This window comes from Saccopteryx leptura, chromosome 6 (assembly GCF_036850995.1).
Source record: "Saccopteryx leptura isolate mSacLep1 chromosome 6, mSacLep1_pri_phased_curated, whole genome shotgun sequence".
Classification (NCBI taxonomy): domain Eukaryota; kingdom Metazoa; phylum Chordata; class Mammalia; order Chiroptera; family Emballonuridae; genus Saccopteryx; species Saccopteryx leptura.
The window spans coordinates 4,045,937-4,065,543 of record NC_089508.1 but is presented as its reverse complement, the minus strand read 5'-3'; the positions used below and the strand labels follow the sequence as shown (position 1 = coordinate 4,065,543).

The following is a 19,607-nucleotide window of genomic DNA, read 5'->3' as shown; positions in this document are numbered from 1 at the left end:
GAGAGAGTCTGGAAAAGGGAGTCGCAGTCCGGACTCTGAGTTCTGCTGTGGAGATGTGAGGGGTTTCTTCAGTTCCACTGCCAGAGAGAGCGATTGTTCTTAGAGTTGACGTGTTATTTGGTGCTCATGATGAAATTTCTCTCTGCAGGGACCCTGTCCCTCCGCACCCCACCCCACCCCACCCCACCCCAGGACGCCCCACCTCAGATACGGGCCTTGCTCCTTGGGGCAGCCTCTTTGATAACCTTTTTCACAAGTAGGAAGTTAAGATCAGGATAATAGCTTTACTACTGGCTCCATAAAAATAAATAAAATCTATTTTAATGTAAAAATTTTTAATTTAAAAAAGTATCTGAAACTTAAATGTATCTGTTGACATCTTTAAAATACCACAAAAAACCCAACTGCAATTTATTTTATGACTTTTTTTCACTCTTTTAGAGCTATTAAACTTAAAACCATCATTTTCCATATAATTTTTAAATTTTTTTAAGTTTTAACTGAATTTTTCCAATAAAAAAATTAGATCTCTAGAGAAACTAGTGTTTGAGGAGAGGTTTATAGCTTGGTGGTAGGAGAGGTTGGCGAGAGCCCAGACTTAGAAACTAGGACTGTGTAATATTTGAATAACATTTGGTTTAAAAAAAAAAAAAGATTGCCAAAGTGCTGATAAATAAGATTCAGACACTAAAGTCATCAGAACTAGAAGACAGAAGGTGGCCAGGTGGGTATAAACCCCGCTGACGCCGGTTTCCAGTGAGGGAACCGCTCAGCATTCTGGTTCCGGTCGCACATACCCACACACATGGTTTTGGGGAGCTCTCAGAATCGTCTGTTTACAGTCTGGCTGGGGCTGCGGCCTCCGTCCTGCCCCGAAGAGGTGGGATCTCTGCCTGAAAGTTGCTGAGCAGTGAGGACTGCAGAAAGCCGAGTGAAGCCAGGCTGCCCAGGCACGCTGACAGCCAAACAGAAGGCTCTTTCCATTTGCAGTCTTTTTTTTTTTTTTTTTAGTGTCATTTTAAGTTGCAGCTTCCGGCCAATCGGCGGGCTCCGTGCCTGCTGACATCACGCGGCAGCCAGTTCCCTCCAGCTGCAGAGCTCCAGTTTGTCTTTTTTTTTTAAACTAAAATGGAGGCTGCTTTCTTGCCTTAAGGAGTCCATTGCCTTCCCCGCCGAGTCTAGATGTTGACATGTAATAAAGCGGGGGGCAGGATGGTGGTGGATGCGGCCAACTCCAACGGGCCTTTCCAGCCCGTGGCCCTTCTCCATATTCGAGGTAAGTTATTGTGCGTTTCACTGAGTCGGAACCTTCCGTGGCTGGTTAATAAATGGCTATTGTGCTTCAGATAAGAAGAGGAGCAGGAAGTCCTTTCCAGCAGAACCCAGGCGTCTGGCTGCAGCCCTCAGCGGGGGCAGCGGGGCGTGTCCCCGCAGTTTGGCATTTTACGAAGTACTCACAGAATTTGAGTCTTGAGAGGGGCCTTGCATGCATAGTTCAAAGCTGGTTTTTCTGCTTTCTGCTCGCTCTCCCATCCCCCTTTCTGAGCTGTGCTGATGTCAAAGGATGTGAAGTCACCACCGGGGAAGGTGTTGGGTGGGGGGAGGAAGGAGAGGCGGGGGCAGTGCCCGGCCAAGTTGTCCGTCCAGAGTTTCTGTTACATCTGTGTGTTGCTTAACACTGCAGAGGTTTCGTCAGGGACACATCCCCGAACTAAAGATCAGCTGAAGTCAGAAATGTGCAGAGACCATTAGAAAAGAACTTCGTTTAAAAGGGTTACTTTCATTCTCGCTGTGGAACCTAAAAGAGACAGACACTCGTGCTCTGAAATCCACTGTGGGTCAGAATTTCTGCAATGTTATCCCTCTTCTGGACTCCTGGACATCCTTGGCATTTAAGTGGCAAAATTGTATTGCCGTTTGACTTTAAAATTTAGCATGGCAACAAGTTTTCAACGTGTATGTGGATTACTTTTAATAAATACAGTTTGCCTCTTATAGTTTATATACTGTTTTGGCTTAAAACACAAGTTTAGCTTAAAAGACAATTACTGTAGTTCTAATTAATAATAATATTAAAATGTAAGAGTCTGGTTAATAATATACTTATTCTTAGCTGGTGTTTTGAAACATGTTATGCAAATTTTTGTTCAGAAGTGGGTGAAATTCAAAATGGATGTTGGGCTCCTTCAGAGCACTTTGAAATGTATGTCACAGCTGTGCCTCACAGGACACTTTGACCTGTCAGAATCTCCCGTAAAGCCCATATTGGGGAAAGGTGGGGGTACGATTTCTAGGTGACTAATCATCTATGGGACTAAAATGCCGGGCAGGGGTTTCCAGACCCCGGGGGGACCCAGGGAAGATGCATGCACAGGAGGATCCTGTCAATAGGAATAAAATGAGTGTCGCTTTCCTCTGTGAACCTCCTTACCTGGTGAATATGAGTGCCCACAGTGACCGTCTTGCAGGTCGAGCTGAGAATTCACTGTTTGCACTGCGCCCGGGAAAGAGCACCCCTCTCCCAGGCGTGGTGTGGAGCGAATTCAGCTGAAGGAACCAGACAGGCAAAAGTGATGGTGTTTAGCTTTAAGTTAGTTCTGAAACACTAAGTACTTAGCAATGAGATGACTGTATTGTATATAAAATGTATATTTTCATACTGGTAAGGTACCTTATAAATAATAAGACTTTTTTGGTTTGTGAGCTTTCTGACTTTATTGGACGCAGTGTACTAGTTATCTTTTGAACTATGACTTTATTCTGAAGGGAAGTCATTTGGTTTTATATCTTATACCACACTGACTTTTTTTTTTAATTCCAAGACCTCGTTAGAGCCAGTTTGTCCTTTCTGCTGTTGTTCGAATAGTTGGTTGGTTGCTCTCTAACCGCGGAGGGGAAGGAGTGAAGGGCGTTAACCTGAAAGGGACTGGAGTTGTTAAGAAGGGGTAACCTTTAGGGACATGAAACGAATTTCCAGTTCAAATGGTAGGGGTACTTTCTAATTTCAAAACTTGAAGAATGCTTGATTCACTCATAAGGACTTTTCAAGAGAAAGCATGTTCATGAGAGGTTTAGCAAAACGTTTTATTTATATTGGCTTTAGAGTCACGATCAGTTCACATCCAGTTAGCAGCTCTTCTGTGTGTCCAGTGCCCGAGTCGTGAAACCTGGCTAAGGCAGCCCCGCCCCAGAGAGCCCGGGGTTAGTGGTGAGGCCAGCAGGGGTCCTGGGGCGGGAGCACCCTGGGAGGCTGCTCAGGGCAGGTGCCTTGGAGGGCGGGCCAGCCAGTGAGAGGATGCAGGGAAGGGCAAGGGGCAGCGCTGAGGGGGTCCTCCCTCCTCGGCAAGGCACACCGTGTTCCTTGCTTAGGGAGGCGAGGTCTTCCACACCTGCCCAAGGTCACAGCCTGTAAGTGGCAGGGCCAGGATCCAAACCCAGGCAGTTGTGTGGCTCTGTGTGCATCTTAAAAACAAAAAGAAAGAAAACATTTCAAATGGAAATTGGGGCAGTTTGTGGAACCTTTGCCACAGGATTAATAGCAGTTTTTTCCGAGACCTTATCAACATCCGTGTCAGTGGCCTCTTTTGTATGCCAGTTTTGCGCCCAGGGCTCGTTTCTTCATTTATTATACAAATATTTGTTCAGTCCCTACCTCCTTGTGCCAAGCAGTGTCCTAAGTTGGAATATGAAGCAATCGTGATGACCCAGCTTTCCCAGAGTGTCCCATCCCCTAGAGGGTGGGGGGCGAGCGGACAGTCAAGTAAACAAATGAATCAATACCAGCACTACACTGATTAGTACCAATTGGTTGATAGTTCTCTTCCGTTTAATAGTCTAGAGTTTTACATGAATAGGGTGAATTAACATATTCTAAGAAGTTCAAGCATGAAAGGAACACGCTGCTGAAACTTAGTGTGGACTCTCCTGCCTGCAGAGGAGGGGCACCTGGCCCCCAGGGCTGTGTGTTTAGCCTGAGGACTTCACCCTGCACTCCGGCGCCGTCCAGGACAGCTGTCTGCAGTGGCAGAGGCGAACTCCGCGCTGTCTGTCCGCTGCTGTGGCCCTGGCCACATGTGACAGTTGAGCACTTAAAATGTGGCCTGTGCAACTAAGCAATTGAATTTTAAATTTTATTTCATTTACATTCAAATAGACACCTGGGTCTAATGGCAACTGTATTGGACATCCGAGCTTTGATGGTGATTGACAATGTTTTCGGTTTCTGGGAAGTCACGGTTTTGGGCCATAGACAGTAAGTAAACCAAGGGGCTGACAGCATTCCATTCAAGCTTTCTGTACAGAAGTAGGGGGCAGGCCAGATGGGGCCCAGGGGCCATAGTGTGTGGGCCCCTGGTCTAGACTGTTGCTTGAACTTTTAAATTTCCTTTTAAGAGTAGTAAAATAGAGTCTTCCCTCTACTTGATGGCTTGGTGGGAGCTGGGCCCTTCGTAGAGCTCACACTTACCTCCAGAGCTGGGCTCGAGGCAGGAAGAGCCAGGACAGAAAGGCCTTGGTGGCCGCAGAGGAGGAGTACGGTCTGGCCCTTGTCCAGCTGCTGTCATTCTGGCCTCAGGAAGGCACGCTCACCCGCCTGGGACTCTGTCTCTAAAAGACTGGTGGGGAGCCAGAGAGCCAGTTACTCTTACTGTGTCAGCCCCTTTTTCCCGGGAAAAAGTCTGCATTCCCACGGGTCTTCCTGGGTCATTGACTAGATGAAAAGTTCACCCTTCCAGTGAAAATGGACAGAAGGGTGTGTGGGAAGGCCGTGCGGAAGCTGGACCCTGGCCTGCTGTTTCCTGCCGCACTCTGTCTGATGGCCTAGCCTGTACCACGGGTGAGACCTGTCCGCACGCACACACACACACATACACACACGTGTTCTCCCTAGAACACGCCTGCGTGGTGTGCAGTCGGTAAACACCAGCGCGGAGGGCGCCCAGGCCTCTCCTCACTCCTCAGAATTAGGGAGGAAAAGGGTTTCAGTGATGACCAAATATAAAAGATCAAACCAGTGAACTCATCCTCTGAAGAGTGCCGCAACTCAAGATGACTTCACACACACCTGCGTGTTGTGGAACTGTGGCTCTCTGTGAGGTGAGTTTTTAGAAATGCACCTTTAAGGCTCACCTGCAGTCACCCTCGGTGTAAAGGTGCTTTGTGTTCTTGCGGTGTGGAGCTTAACTCAAGTGGGGGGGGGCAGTGCGAGTTCGGTAAGGCCTGCTCACCATTGTTAATTGGTCTGCCCTTGAACTTGAGTACACTGCTCAGATTGCTGATCACAATTCCTGCCTTGCAGCAAAAGCTAAACTAGAATTTTTTCATTAAAATGTTACTTGTGTTGAAGACTATGAGAAAAATAAAGAGGTAAAGTTAGTGGTCAAGGAAAGGGTGGCCCTGGCCGGTTGGCTCAGTGGTAGAGCATCAGCCCAGCATGTAGAAGTCCTGGATTCGATTCCCAGCCAGGGCCCATCTGCTTCTCCACCCTTCCCCCTCTCTTTTCTCTTTCTCTCTTCCCCTCCCTCAGCCAAGGCTTCATTAGAGCAAAGTTGGGCCAGGCATTGAGGACAGCTCCATGGCCTTCGCCTCAGGCGCTAGAATGGCTCCAGTTGCAACGGAAAAACGCCCCAGATGGGCAGAGCATCGCCCCCTGGTGGGCATGCCGGGTGGATCCCGGTTGGGCGCATGTAGGAGTCTGTCTCTCTGCCTCCCTTCTTCTCACTTTGGAAAAATACAAAAAAAAAAAAGAAAGAAAAGTGTGTGTGTTGTGTGTTTTTAAACCTGGGAAAAGGATAGACATCTCCCAGGCAGAGTGGCTGGGGTACGTGCTTCTTCCGGCCCCACATGTCACATGTCACATGTCACATGTCACGGCACGGTGTTCTCCAGCCCCGCAGCACTCTGACCAACCTGTTTCCCCCAGCATCCCTGCCTAGGAGGTGAGTAGGCGCGTCTTGGTGTCCCTCTCCTCCGGGTCACCAGCCTGTAAGGCTAGGTGCAGTGGGTGTCCCAGAGGGAGAGGCAGTATTTACGGAGCACCTCCAGTGGGCAAGGCTGGGGCCGGAGCTGGGCCCCCTCTGCTCTCTCATGCTGGCCAGCACTGTGAGGCAGTGTTATGCGGTCTCTTCTAGAAGAGCAGGGACAGCCAGCCTCTTGCCCAGGGCCACAGAGACGAATGAAGTGGGAGTCAGCCCAGCGCCCTCAGCACAGGGCAGGGTGCCAGGGGGTGGCTGTCAATGTACCTTCTGATGACTGTTTTCTGTACTGGAATGTATTTCAGCGCCTGGAGGTCAAGTTCACCTCAGGTTTAAGTGAGAGTTTGTGAAACTGCATGCATACTTCTTGGTGTGAGGCGGAAGTTGAAAATGTCCTTTCTTGCTATCCCGTGTCACTTACTAAGTTGGCCAGGTATCAGTTGTTGGCTTAATTGTTTTATTTCCCCCATGAATTGTAAGTGCCCTGGGAAAGGTCGTGGTCAGCTGGCTATTTCTCATGACATCTGAGACCGTCTCTGAGTGTATGCACTGGTGGATTGAAAACAGTTACTTTTCTGAGTGACTACTCAGATAATGGTTATTTGGTGTATTTCTTAGCTAATTACCCAGTCAGTCGAATAGTACTTGTCAGATTCCTGAGAAGCTGTACGGGTACCTGGTTAGAAAAGTGGACACAGGTGGCCACTCCACACTGGGCCTCGTCTCTCTTCCGCATCAGATGGAAACAGTGCCACCACGGATGTGGAGACACGGAGAACTCTGAAAATCTGGGCAAATCGTCTCTCTCGCGATGTACTTAAAGAAAAGTCTCTCTCATTCTGAAAAGACACTGGCCCAAAGGCACAAGGACAGACCGCTCCTACAGCGAGTGGGGTCCTGTTTTGCTTCAGGCCTTTGAATTATCATCCATAAATCAAAAACTCTTCCAGCTTAAAAAAACAAAGCTAAAGAGCTACAGTAGTGAGATCCAGGGAGTGCATCTGTATCGGATCTTTGTTCTGAGAGAACGAGACGTAACCGCAGAAGGCCTGTGAGGCAGTGGGAGCCCTTGGTCCTGTGAACGCTGCGGGTGCTGCAGAGGGCAGGGCCCACGGCAAGGGCAGGGCTGCAGGCGGAGCCCAGGAGGGCACTCATGGTGAGGAGAGAGCCTCCGCCTGCGGGTACGCTGCATGGCACACCTGCCGCATCTGGGGAGGCTGTGCGGGTGGCCACCCAGCTGCCTTGTAGCTTTCCACTTTTCTGTACTGTTTGGGAGAAAGATCTGTAAAATGTTCTGCCTCAGGAAAAAATGTGCAAAGGAAATAGAATTACTTAGAATTGTTTCCTGAATTAGGAGCAATGGTCTTTTATTAGCGAGCCTTGGCTTTTCCTGTGCTTTTCCCTTTTATGTCATTGTTGGCAAGTGAGTGGCGGGCAGCGGCCGTCTGGGTGGGCGGGGCAAGGGCGAGACCCTGCAGCCCCTTCTCTGGGTGCCCGTGGCCCCCAACAGGGTGCTTCCTGCCTGCCAGCATGCTCTTCTCCTTGCTGACTCACAGCGGCTGCCCAGACCACTGTGCCATCTTACCAAACTGTTTGGGGGCATAAACCTTTTTTTATGTTTATTGGCCATTTTATTGGTCTTTTAAAGGGTAATAGCCTTAGAGCACACTCTAAGAGAAAACCAAGGTTCCCACTGAGCTTGAGAGGCAGGGTGCTTGGCGGTTGCAGGCAGGGTTTGGGGGGGGTCTGAAGCTACAGGGTGAGTTGAGATTCCACACCCCCCACCACCCCGCCCTGGCTCTGCTCTTGGGCAAGCCACTCGGCTGTGTACCTGGAAATGGGAGTGGAGTGAGAGCAAGGTGACCCGCCTCTCTGGGTTTCATGACGGTTGAGTCCGCACAAGTGTGGACAATGGCGCCGCCCACATTGTCAGACTTGACATGTTGTTCGCCGTGGTCGGCCCCTTTCCAGGTCACATGTGGTGCTTCAGAGCCCAGCCTGCTCACCGCGCTTGCCTTATTTGTGTACTGCTGTGTTCCCTCGATCTGTTCTTCTGGCCACATCACCACTTGGAGAAGTCAGCGCCATCAGCAGTCCTGGAGGGTGTGCCGTGTTCTGCTCGTGGGTTGTGTGTAAGATGTCCCTATAGGGAGAGCCAGGCCCAGTGCAGGGCGTCTGTCCAGTGTGCACACTGCTCCCAGTCCGTTCTCACGGGTCCAGCTGTTAAGTAAAATAGAGATCAGCGTTAATGCACATTCCCCCATTTTAGCTCTTTTGAAGTTTTTGCATAACACATCCATAAAGAATGTTATTTAGAAGTTAGAGACATTATATGTGATGTCACAGATGATAGCTTCACTTGTCACTTCTTTTTAGTTGTTTTTAATGCAAATGTTGCTTTCCATACGTTAGCAATCTGATTTCTAAAAATTTACTGTCTTGTCAACTCTCGTAATCTTGAAGTCCTCTGAATTCCCCTACATGCTGACATTTTTTAAAATTGAGATGGTATTTGAACTAAGTGGGATTTCAACCATAACCTTATATCTTATTGTTTTAATTTTAATGCTGTGGTATTTTTAATAGAATCTGAGCTTGAACACGTTACGTTTTCAATCTCTGTCACTGACGTATATGCACTTTCAGTCAACATTTGGGTTCTTGTCTGCCGGTTGAGCTCTTCTTGCGGGCTATGTTCTAATTGCAGCATTCTGGCTTATGAAGTTAAGGAGAAGAGAAATGTTTCACACTGGGAACAGGCCCAGTTCTTCCTAAGTTGCTGCTCCCTGATTCTTGGTGGTGACGGTGGCACTATGTGTGTGTTTGCAGTTGTCTACAGTGTCTGTTCGTATACAACTAGGGATTGTTTTTCTCTCCTTTATGCCATAAGCTGAGCTTATCCAGGGGCGGCATTTGATAGTCACGTTCTCAGAACTCGGAAGCTGTGAAGGTGTCCTCAGTCTTCATGGAGGGCAGCGTTCACAGGTGGAATCCCAGAGACACTTGCCAGGGATCTACAAGCCACGACTGTCTTCATAGGAGTACCAAGGCCTCATTGGCCTCTTTCACTGTGTGGCCGTTTGCCCGCATGGTAGCACGGTGCCACACGGTGGCTGTATAGCCAGCTCCTTCCATAGAGCAAGGCAGGGGTGGCAGCCAGCAGCCCTGTGCACCCCATCAGGTGCGTGCCAGTCTGACCTAAGCATTCCTTGGTGAAGCATGAGGTAGTTAGTTTTATTAAATCTCAACCCTGTACGCACAGCTCTTAATACTGTGTGATGACTGCAGGGTCCACGTAAGGCCCTCTGTGTGCCGGGGCCCAGTGCCACCCCCAGGAAAACTGGGCAGTTGTTTGAGTGGCAAGCTGAACTAGCCACTCTTCTCAGGAGCATCAGTTTTACTTAAAAGAACAAATGGCAGACACACGGCAGTTATTAAGGCTTGAACATTTGACAGCCATTTCCTCAAATGGAACGAAGTGAACCTGTCAACTCAAGGGAAGTAACAGTGACACCATTTGTTGCCGTGATAAAATTTGAGCTTGCAAGCAAAAATGTGAATTTTAGAGAACTTGCCTCTGCCAGCGTGAGCCTGACGGCCGCCAGTGCTGAAGACAGTGATGCTGACCCGTGGGCTCCGGACGTGGACGGGGCAGGTCTGCCGGCCGAGTGCTGCCGCAGAGCACGCGTGGGCAGAGGAGGCGTGCTCGTGCAGGCCGCCCCCGGGAGCTGGGGCTGAAGCACCCACCGCGCAGTTTCAGATTCCATGTTGCAGCTCATCCTTAAGAAACGATCACTTGTTGAACCTTAGTGCCGAATCAGAGAACTTCACAATTTATTTTTAAGAGCCAATGAAATACCTCCCTTTTTCTTTTTTTTTTTCTTTTATGTATTATTTTCTATGCTCTCCAACAGTTTAATTTTTTTTTTTTAATTTTAGAAAGGAGAGAGAGAGGGGGGAAGAGAGAGAGAGGAGAGAGAGAAGGGGAGAGGAGCAGGAAGCATCAACTCCCATATGTGCCTTGACCAGGCAAGCCCAGGGTTTTGAACCGGCGACCTCAGCATTTCCAGGTCGGCGCTTTATCCACTGCGCCACCACAGGTCAGGCCAATACCTCCCTTTTTCAACTAAACATGTCTGTGTGAGGCTGGGCTTTTGCTCAGGCACTTCAACCAAACCGGCACATGAGACAGACTGAATCCAGAAGCAGAAACGCAAGTCTCCGTCTTCTGCCGAGTCAGACTCTGAGATGTGCAGGAAGGCCGACCAGAGCCCTGCTTCCTAATTGGTTAGCGAGTTCTTTTCATAATGATGCTACGTTAGCATGAAATGAGCCAACTTTGTTATTCTCAATGAATTCCTAAGCAAGTCTTGTAAACATTCTCTAATCTGGCCTGACCAGGCGGTGGCACAGTGGATAGAGCTTCGGACTGAGATGCAGAGAATCCAGGTTCGAGCCCCCAAGGTCGCCAGTTTGAGCGCGGGCTCATCTGGTTTGAGCAAAAGCTCACCAGCTTGGACCCAAGGTCGCTGGCTCGAGCAAGGGGTTACTCAGTCTGCTGAAGCCCCGCAGTCAAGGCACATATGAGAAAGCAATCAGTGAACAGCTAAGGTGCCTCAATGAAGAACTGATGCTTCTCATCTCTCCGTTCCTGTTTGTCTGCCCCTCTCTCTGACTCTCTCTCTCTGTCTCTGTAAAAAACAAACAAACAAAAAAACTCTAATCTGATCAATGGCATAGCTAGAACCCGCATGACCCAAGCAAGCTCGTTAGGTTCCTCTGTATTTTTTTAGAGTGTACTTGGATCCTGACACAAAAAAATTGAAAACCTTTGGCCTAGAAAATCTTTCTGATATGCGCTAGATGTGACCCTGACCCCATTTTTACAAGCCTCTTTTTTCTCTTCCCCCCTCAAAAATAACTTCCCAGATTCACTCGTTATTCAACTAATAACCTGAACAGGCCGCTCGGGCCCCGGGAGAGGCGGTAACCACACCTGCTGCCTGTGCCGCTGGTCTGCCTTAGTCGGCTGCCTTTTACCTTCTCATCGTTTTTAAATACCTGTATGTGAAAATTAAGCCACCTTAATTTTTTTTTTAATTACAAATAAAACTAAAGTTCTCCCTGGCCTTATCCCTCTCACCAGCCTCTTACCTTCCCTGGTCATCTTGAAGTGAATTGCTTGGAGTTTGCTGTTGTAGCATTCCAGACTGTGTGTGTGTTCACATAAATAATATAAATAGGCATTTATTCACAGAAAGTATATAGTATTCTGTGTTTATTTCTTAAGGAAAAAAAATTGACAAGAGTAGTTTCAGAAACCTAGACATTTTACACGTTTTGGGTATGCTGACATTGCTCTAAATTACGACTTGTGATGCTTGAACTGAACGTTACGTTGTGCCGTCTTGTATTGTACTGTCTACATGTACTGCATAAACCTAGTGTGGTCCCCCGAGTCTGCTAACGTGGTTTAAAGTAGGGGAGGCGGCCTGTGGAGCACCTGCTCTGCCCGTGGGTCGGTCCCAGGGTCTGTCACGGACTTCGCGCCCTCTGTTAGGTTCCGTCGGTCGGTCCCAGGGTCTGTCACGGACTTCGCGCCCTCTGTTAGGTTCCGTGGGTCGGTCCCAGGGTCTGTCACGGACTTCGCGCCCTCTGTTAGGTTCCGTGGGTCGGTCCCAGGGTCTGTCACGGACTTCGCGCCCTCTGTTAGGTTCCGTGGGTCGGTCCCAGGGTCTGTCACGGACTTCACGCCCTCTGTTAGGTTCCGTGGGTCGGTCCCAGGGTCTGTCACGGACTTCGCGCCCTCTGTTAGGTTCCGTGGGTCGGTCCCAGGGTCTGTCACGGACTTCGCGCCCTCTGTTAGGTTCCGTGGGTCGGTCCCAGGGTCTGTCACGGACTTCGCGCCCTCTGTTACGTTCCGTGGGTCGGTCCCAGGGTCTGTCACGGTCAAAATGAGTGGACCCAGCCGAACAGAGAGTGACCGGGCCAGAAGAACCCTGGCGCTGCCTGACTAAAACTTGGGCCCCTCCCATTCCACCTGGCTGCTAGGAGGGTGGGACTTCCTTTCCCCGTGCCTGAGGCCTGGTCCTGAGGAGCCTTTCTGCTTTAGAGAGCTGCACTGATCCTTCTGTACCTGCCTTTAAAAATATTCTACGACTGCTCGGGAATATAGTCAATAATAACATAATTACTAGGTATGGTGTCAGGTGGGTACCAGACGTACTGGCGTGATCACTTAACGTATATAAATGTGACATCACTATGTTGTACACCTGAAATATAATATTGTATGTCAACTGTAATTGAAAAACAAATTTTGGCCCTGGCCAGTTGGCTCAGTGGTAGAGCGTCAGCCTGGCATGTGGATGTCCCAGGTTCAATTCCCAGCCAGGGCACACAGGAGAAGCACCCATCTGCTTCTCCACCCTTCCCCCTCTTGCTTCTCTCTCTCTTTTCTCCTCCCACAGCCATGGCTCAATTGGAGCAAGTTGGCACCAGGCACTGAGGATGGCTCCATGGCCTCGTCTCACGTGCTAAGAAGAGCTCAGTTGGTGATCAACAACCCAGATGAGCCAAGCATCGCCCCCTATTGGGCTTGCCAGGTGGATTCAGGTCAGGGTGCATGTGGGAGTTTGTCTCTGCCTCCCCTCCTCTCTGAATAAAAAACAAAGAAAGAAAGAAAGGAGAACAAAGTTTAAAACTAGAGTTACTACATAGGTTTGAAAACATTGAAGTGTTGCTAATTTAGTGCCGTGCCCTTGCACCCCGTGCGTACGCCCTTCCTGAATTAGATCCAGGTACCCCAGAATCTGGAGCTGACAGGTCCAGGGCTGAGGCCTAGCAGTGTCCCTTACTGGGGTCCTTGACTAAGTCTCCATCCTTTCTTGACCCTGCGAGTATATTAGATTTTTACATGCATTTGGTTAAATTACTGATTTTCAAGGGATTTGGAAGAAAGGAGCTTAGCTCCCCATTCCTGTCTACTTGTCCCCGAGGGAAAAAGTTCTGTAAGAACATGCAGATCCTTCCTTTTATTTTGTCCCCCGCTAAGAGAATGCTATTCCTGTAGACAACTGAAGTGACTGTCCCGGGAGTGAGGGTTTTCTTCAAGACCAATAAATGCAGGTGCCCTTTTTTTTTGCAAACAAAATCACAGATTACATACTGAAAAAGTGTTCCTTGTCTTAAACAGAGGTTACCTTAAATTCACGCTTTAAGCCAGAGGTAAGCTTATGGTGTTCTGAAATCATCTACTTCCTCCCCAGAAGCACTCCTTTCTTGTTTTATCTCACTGTTTGTCTAGGTGAGGCCTTTAGGTATTGAAACTGACCTTTTCTAAGACATGTGAACTTTCTTATTCAGATAGTGCAATATCAGCAGTTATGAATCCTGCTTTTTTTTTTTACTAAGTTTGTACAGTCATTAAATTTAAAGTTCTAAAATATCTTGAATTTTTGCATTTAATTTTGATATGCATTGCAATGGTCAATACCCAATTAAATGAACATAGATTGTCTAGCCTACATAGGTTAGGTAAGTATATTTGGAGGAGTATGTATATGTGTGTGTGTGTGTTTATGTGAAGCCAATACCAACATATAAAAACCTGTTCAGTATGTAATCTTGTTATTTAGTAGAATAGATGGGCTTAGACATTTGTTTATTTGAGCCTTTTTTCTATTTAAAAAAGAAAAAAAGGAAAGCTTTTAAATGGAATGTTAGCTGAACTTGGAACCCCCCAAAATAATTTTATACTGTACTTCACATTTAAATGTTAAAACCAAAAATAAAGGGAAGTTTAAGAAGCATGTTCAGTAAAGCATTCTTTGGCAGGAAACAGGAACTTATTAGCCAGTGAATAGCCCCAACTCTGCCCCCATAGTAACTACAACATGCTGCTCAAGTAAATATTCACACCAGCTCCGCATGCGCAGAGCTCAGGCAGCCGAGAGCCTGGCTCAGGCGTCCGCCATCTTGCACACATCTGGAACCCCAAGCAGTGCTGTCGCTCCTTTCTTCCAGAGTTTTCCAGTTGTGTTTGGTGCTCCCTGTCTGCGGCAGAATGGGTAGATAGATTCCCAAAGGAGACAGGTTGTCATTAGCACCCAGCAACCTTTTTAATCTTCAAAGCTCCCTGCAAGTGCTCATTAACCATCCTCCTTCCTGTGAGATTGCAAACAGGTGTTATTTGTCCCGTTTTTACGGTTGTGGAAATGGCAGCAGAGAGGCTCCCAACTTGCCTGAGGTCCCAGGAGGAATTGGTAGCCGAGAGCGGGCGGGCACTGGCGTTGTCTGACTCCAGCTGCGGGCTCACACCTCTGAGCTTGCGTGCACCGGCTGCTCCTGCGAGCGCCCTTATCACCGAGATCTAGCCACACAGTGCTTTCTGCTCTCAGTGTGCGCTGCGGTGTCGAGTGCAGGCAGCTGGAGCCAGCTAGTTGATCTCATGGTGTCATCTAGAAAAACAGGAGATGCAGATTCTGGGTCACGAAGGTAAGACTGTACCTTGGGGGTTCGTGGTTATGGATGAAATTGACTCAGCTGCGACCTCAATTGTCTGGCCACCCACAGGGCCCTTTCCTTGTCCTTTAGCATAGGCCACCAACTCTGAAGAAACACAGGCTTCATGACAGTTTTCCACTTGGCTTAAGAATTTTGCACATCCTGAAGGATTCACGTTGAAGTTGCATTTTCAGCATAGCCGAGGAGAGTGTTTCAGTGCCAAACAGGAACTGGCCGCTACTAAAGGTTACTCATGAGTAATCTTAGAGTTTGGTTAGATAATATTACTCTGTCGGTGGTGACGCAATCAAGAGCTCTTGGGGAGTCAGGGAGAGAGGCGTTCTTTATCTGAAAACCGGCTGTGTGGGGATCGGCATTTGTCCAAGGAGAGACGACTTGAACAGAACTATTTCTTAATGCTGTACCCAATGGAGAGGTTGTTTACATTGTAGTAAAAAAGTATGACCATGCTCCACGTTTACATGAAGCTCCACAGCGTTCCCTTCCTCATTCTTTGCTTCTGAGCACTCAGCATGTGTACTCTGGCTGAGTAAGCCTTGGTAGTAGAGCAGCCCTACGCTTTTTGTTGTGCCAAATAAGTCAAAATTAGCACCAAAAAATTTTAGTTAACTGAATTCATTTCAAAAGGCAGGAAAACTTTGTGGAATACACTGAACAGCTAAGTTGTGACCCTCTGCTGTATAGCCAGCTGGCTAAAGCTTTGTTTTGGTACTTGAACACATACTTAGAAGTCACCGCCTTGGAGATTGGCTGTGCTCAGTACTGAGCGTCTGTCCTTTCCCGGGCGCCGGAGGGGCACGGTCGTGCCCGCCTCACAGGTTACAGAGCAGTGGCTGCAGCTTGTGGGCAGAGGCGGGGCCCCCAGAAAGTCCCACTTGATCAGCTCAGTGGTGGTCCCGGAAAGCAGTCAAGGACAGGGGTAACTCACTCAGCAGGCAGGGGAGTTTGTAGGAGTGGGGTGTGGCCAGAAGAAACCCCGGAGAGGGGTTTATATCCAGTAAGTGGTGTGTCTTTATGGACTGATTGTGCAGAGTCAGGGTGCCACTTGAGTGGAACAAGGGTGCCAGCAGGGCAGGGGGCTGGGAGGACATGTATTGTGTTCTAAATGAGACTCAAAACCAGACAAGAAAATTAAAGGTGATCCTTGAGGCTGGGGAACGTGGAGGGTTTTCACTTCGTGTGTATTTGAGCTGTGTGAATATATTTCCTGTTTCAGAAATGAAATAAAAAGAAGGGAGAGCACCAGCACTGAGAGGCACAGCCTGGTGGCTCGTCCCCACAGGCAGAGCTGCGGGCCTGGTGGCTCGTCCCCACAGGCAGAGCTGCGGATAGCTGTCTGTGTGCCTTTTGGCATCATTGCTGTGCTCTCAGTCCATTAACTGACTAGAACACAGCATCGAAGAGCTGCGGTCATGGGCTTGATATAAGACCTGTCCAGAAATAGCTCTGCCTGTCCCTACCCAGCACCGGCCCCTGCCCCTGCCCAGCCTGAGTGAGTGTCGCCCTTACTGGAGAGGGTGCCGAGTGCGAAGACGGAGGTGGGTGGGGCGGGTCACCCCGCAATGCCCTACCCAGGGACTCGCTCAGATGGTACCGTTCTGGTGAAGCTGACCTGTCATCGCCATGTGTCATTTAGTGGCACGAACCACTGTGCTATATTTCAGACATTGTCACTGTGCAGTCAGCCCTGTCCCCTTCTTATCTATGAGTGGTAAGGCCATGGAAACCAGGAAGTTCGGGGTCAGCTGTAGCTGAGAGGGCTTTCACAGACTTCTGGGGCAGGAAGGGAACTTTAAACGGGAATTGGGAAGGCTGGGCCTAATTTCCCAGGGTTTCCTGGGGATATTAGAAGCGGGGCCTGTGCAGAAGATCAAGGGGGGAAGGTGAGGTGGGAAGTGTGAGAATGAAGAGGGAGCTGACCGAGGACCCGGTGGCCGGAGGGCATGGTCAGAGGGACAGTGGACTTGGTCACAGCCAGGGCTTTGTGTAGTGTGCCTTGATGCCAGTTCCTTATCACAGATAGGCACTGCAAATATTTCGTCCCAGTCTGTGGGGTGGCTTTTCACTGTCCTGATGGTATCGTTGTCAGGACTAATGTTTTTCATTTGGATATAGGCCAAGCTCTCTAATTTGTCTTTCATTGCTGTGTTTTTAGTGTCATATCTAGGAAACCATTGCATAATGCAAAGATTTGCTCTTTTTTTTTTCCCTGCTCTTTGGTTTTCTTCCAGGAGTTTTATAATCTTAGCTCTTACATTTGGTCATTTGGTCTTTAATCCATCTTGAGTTAAGTTCCGTACATGGTGTGAGGTAAGGGTCCAAGTTCATTCTTTTGCATGTGGATGTCCAGTTTTCCCAGCACCAGTTGTTGAAAAGACTGTTCTTTCCCCACTGAATGGACCTAGCATGCTTGTTGAAAATCAGTGGGCCGTAAACGATCGGGTTTATTTCTGGACTCTATTCTATTCCTTGGTCTGTATGTCTGCGCCTTACTTAATTACTGTGGCCTTGTCAGAACTCTTCAAGTCAGGAGTGGAAATCCTCCAGCTCTGTTGTTCTTCTTCAGAATTGTGTTGGTGTTCAGGTCCCTGGCATGTCTGTGTGAACTCTGGGGCCAGTTTGTCACACTCCTGGCCTCTTCCTGGAGCCCTTGGTACACTCAGGTTGGCTGGAGCAGGGCAGTGTGGCCAGACTCTTCCTGGCGGAGGCTCTGACGCTGAGGGGAGACGCCTCCTATGGGCGTCCGGGGCCATGGCCTGATCCGGTGTACTAAAATTTCCCAAAATGTGTGTTTCTGAGATCTCAGGATTTGTCATTAAAAGCTAATTGAATTTTGTATTCTATTTTGTAACTATTTTAAGTGAATGTAAAAATACTTAACATGATTGAACTACATTGTAGAACTGACACTGTAGAAAGTGTATCGTGTTTACCCTGTGGCTTTATGCACTCCAGAATGCATACCCTAGTTGAAAAGGCCCAGCTGGGAACAAACCTGTCTGTTAGAACAATGGTCCCCAACCCCCCGGCCACAGACTGGTACCGGTCCGCAGAGAAAGAATAAATAATTTACATTATTTCTGTTTTATTTGTATTTAAGTCTGAACAATGTTTTATTTTTAAAAAATGACCAGATTCCCTCTGTTACATCCGCTATGACTCACTCTTGATGCTTGTCTCGGTTACGTGATACATTTATCCGTCCCACCCTAAAGGCTGGTCCGTGAAAATATTTTCTGACATTAAACCAGTCCGTGGCCCAAAAAAGGTTGGGGACTGCTGGGTTAGAGCTCTTGTCTTTGTACAGGTGAGATGGTCTAAGTGGTTTCTCTGACAGTTGCCATGTAGCCTCCGCAGCCCCCAGGTGACGTCCGTCCACTCTGGGTAAGTGGTGGCTCCTGATTCACTGCCTGTCTGTGCTTCTTATAAACCACCATTTGTTGCTTCTTTTCTTTTATTATTTTTATATAGAGACAGGAGGGGAGAGAGATGAGAAGCCTCAACTCATAGTTGCATCACTTTAGTTGTTCACTGATTGCTTCTCATATACTGCTCACAAAAATTAGGCGATATTTCAAAATGAATATGAAACAATAAAAAAGAGCATTTGATTTTTTTTATTAAGTGAGAACATCAGAAAAGCAAATGACAAGTCAAAGAAAATTGTTTGGTTATGCAAATGAGATGCAAAACCAGCCTGACCAGGGGTGGCACAGGCGATAGAGCGTGGGACTGGGATGCGGAGGACCCAGGTTCAAGACCCCAAGGTCACCAGCTTGAGCACAGGCTCATCTGGTTTCAGCAAAGCTCACCAGCTTGGACCCAAGGTCACTGGCTCGAGCAAGGGGTTACTCAGTCTGCTGAAGCCCCACAGTCAAGGCATGTATGAGAAAGCAATCAATGAACAACTAAAGTGCCACAACGAAAAACTGATGATTGAGGCTTTTCATCTCTTTCCATACCTGTCTGTCTGTCCCTATCTGTCCCTCTCTCTGACTCTCTCTCTCTGTCTCTGTAAAAAAATAAATAAATAAAAAAGATGCAAAACCAACTTTTTATTTCATTGTTGAAAATGCACTATACAAAAGGCTGAAAGTCCTGGAGTATCTGCACCTTCCCTGATCCCCTAATTTTTGTGAGCAGTGTATGTGCCATGAGTGGGGGGCTCAAGCCAAGCCAACAACCTTAGACTCAAGCCAGCGACCATGGGATCATTCTGATGATACCACACTCTCAAGTCGGCAACCCTCCGCTCAAGCAGACAAGTCTGTGCTCAAGCGGCAACCTCAGGGTTTCACACCTGGGACCTCAGAATCTCAAGCTGATGCTCTATCCACAGTGCCACCACCGGTCAGGCTCTGTTGATACTCGAGATAGATTTAGATCGGGACAGCCTAGGCCAGGAGTCCCCAAACTACAGCCCATGGGCCGCATGCGGCCCCCTGAGGCCATTTATCTGGCACCTGCCACACTTCCAGAAGGGGCACCTCTTTCATTGGTGGTCAGTGGTCAGTGAGACGAGCACTGTATGTGGCGGCCCTCCAACAGTCTGAGAGACAGTGAACTGGCCCCCTGTGTAAAAAGTTTGGGGACCCCCGGTCTAAGCCATCAAAAGGACTTAATTCTTATAGGATGAAATCCACTTTATTCGTAAATTATCATTTTTGGAAAATCAAGTTCATGCCGGGGAGCACACGTACTTAGTTTACTGAGGTTCAGGTATAGCACAGACGGCAGTCCAGGGTCAGGCATTTCCTAACACCTGTGACAGGCTTTTACCTGTCTAAGGCAAAAATAAATGGGATATGGTGTGAGGTTTTCACAAAGCCAAATTTATTCGGTTTATAAGACTACTTTCTATTCTAAGATTGTCCTTTTTGGTATTAAAATATCTTTACTGTTATGATTTTTTTTTAATGTTCTTATTAGTTAGGGTGATAAACCAATGTCAGTCTTAAAGATTCTTTACAAAATGTACTGGTCTGTGAAATTCTAACTCCAGAACATCATTTTAAACCACAAATCCCAGATCTTTACCTTATTTGTTTGTTTATGTATTTATTTTGACAGAGACTGAGAGAGAGAGAAGGATAGATAGGGACAGACAGG

General features: G+C 48.0%; 1 protein-coding gene across 5 annotated transcripts in view; it reads left to right on the top strand.

Moving 5' to 3' along the window:
- The window catches only part of PPP2R5C (protein phosphatase 2 regulatory subunit B'gamma), a 162,051-nt gene that overhangs the window by 45,509 nt on the left and 96,935 nt on the right, over nucleotides 1–19,607 (top strand). Inside the window, exon 1 of one of the 5 annotated variants that reach the window (XM_066388020.1) lies at nucleotides 567–1,276. The exons of 2 other annotated variants lie outside the window; for them this stretch is intronic. In XM_066388020.1, coding sequence (XP_066244117.1) covers nucleotides 1,183–1,276 — 94 coding nt within the window. In that variant the 5' untranslated portion in view covers nucleotides 567–1,182. Of the gene's footprint in view, nucleotides 1–566; nucleotides 1,277–14,358; nucleotides 14,469–19,607 lie in introns of those variants that run through there. 2 more of the 5 variants (XM_066388022.1, XM_066388021.1) reach the window with 2 other exon arrangements.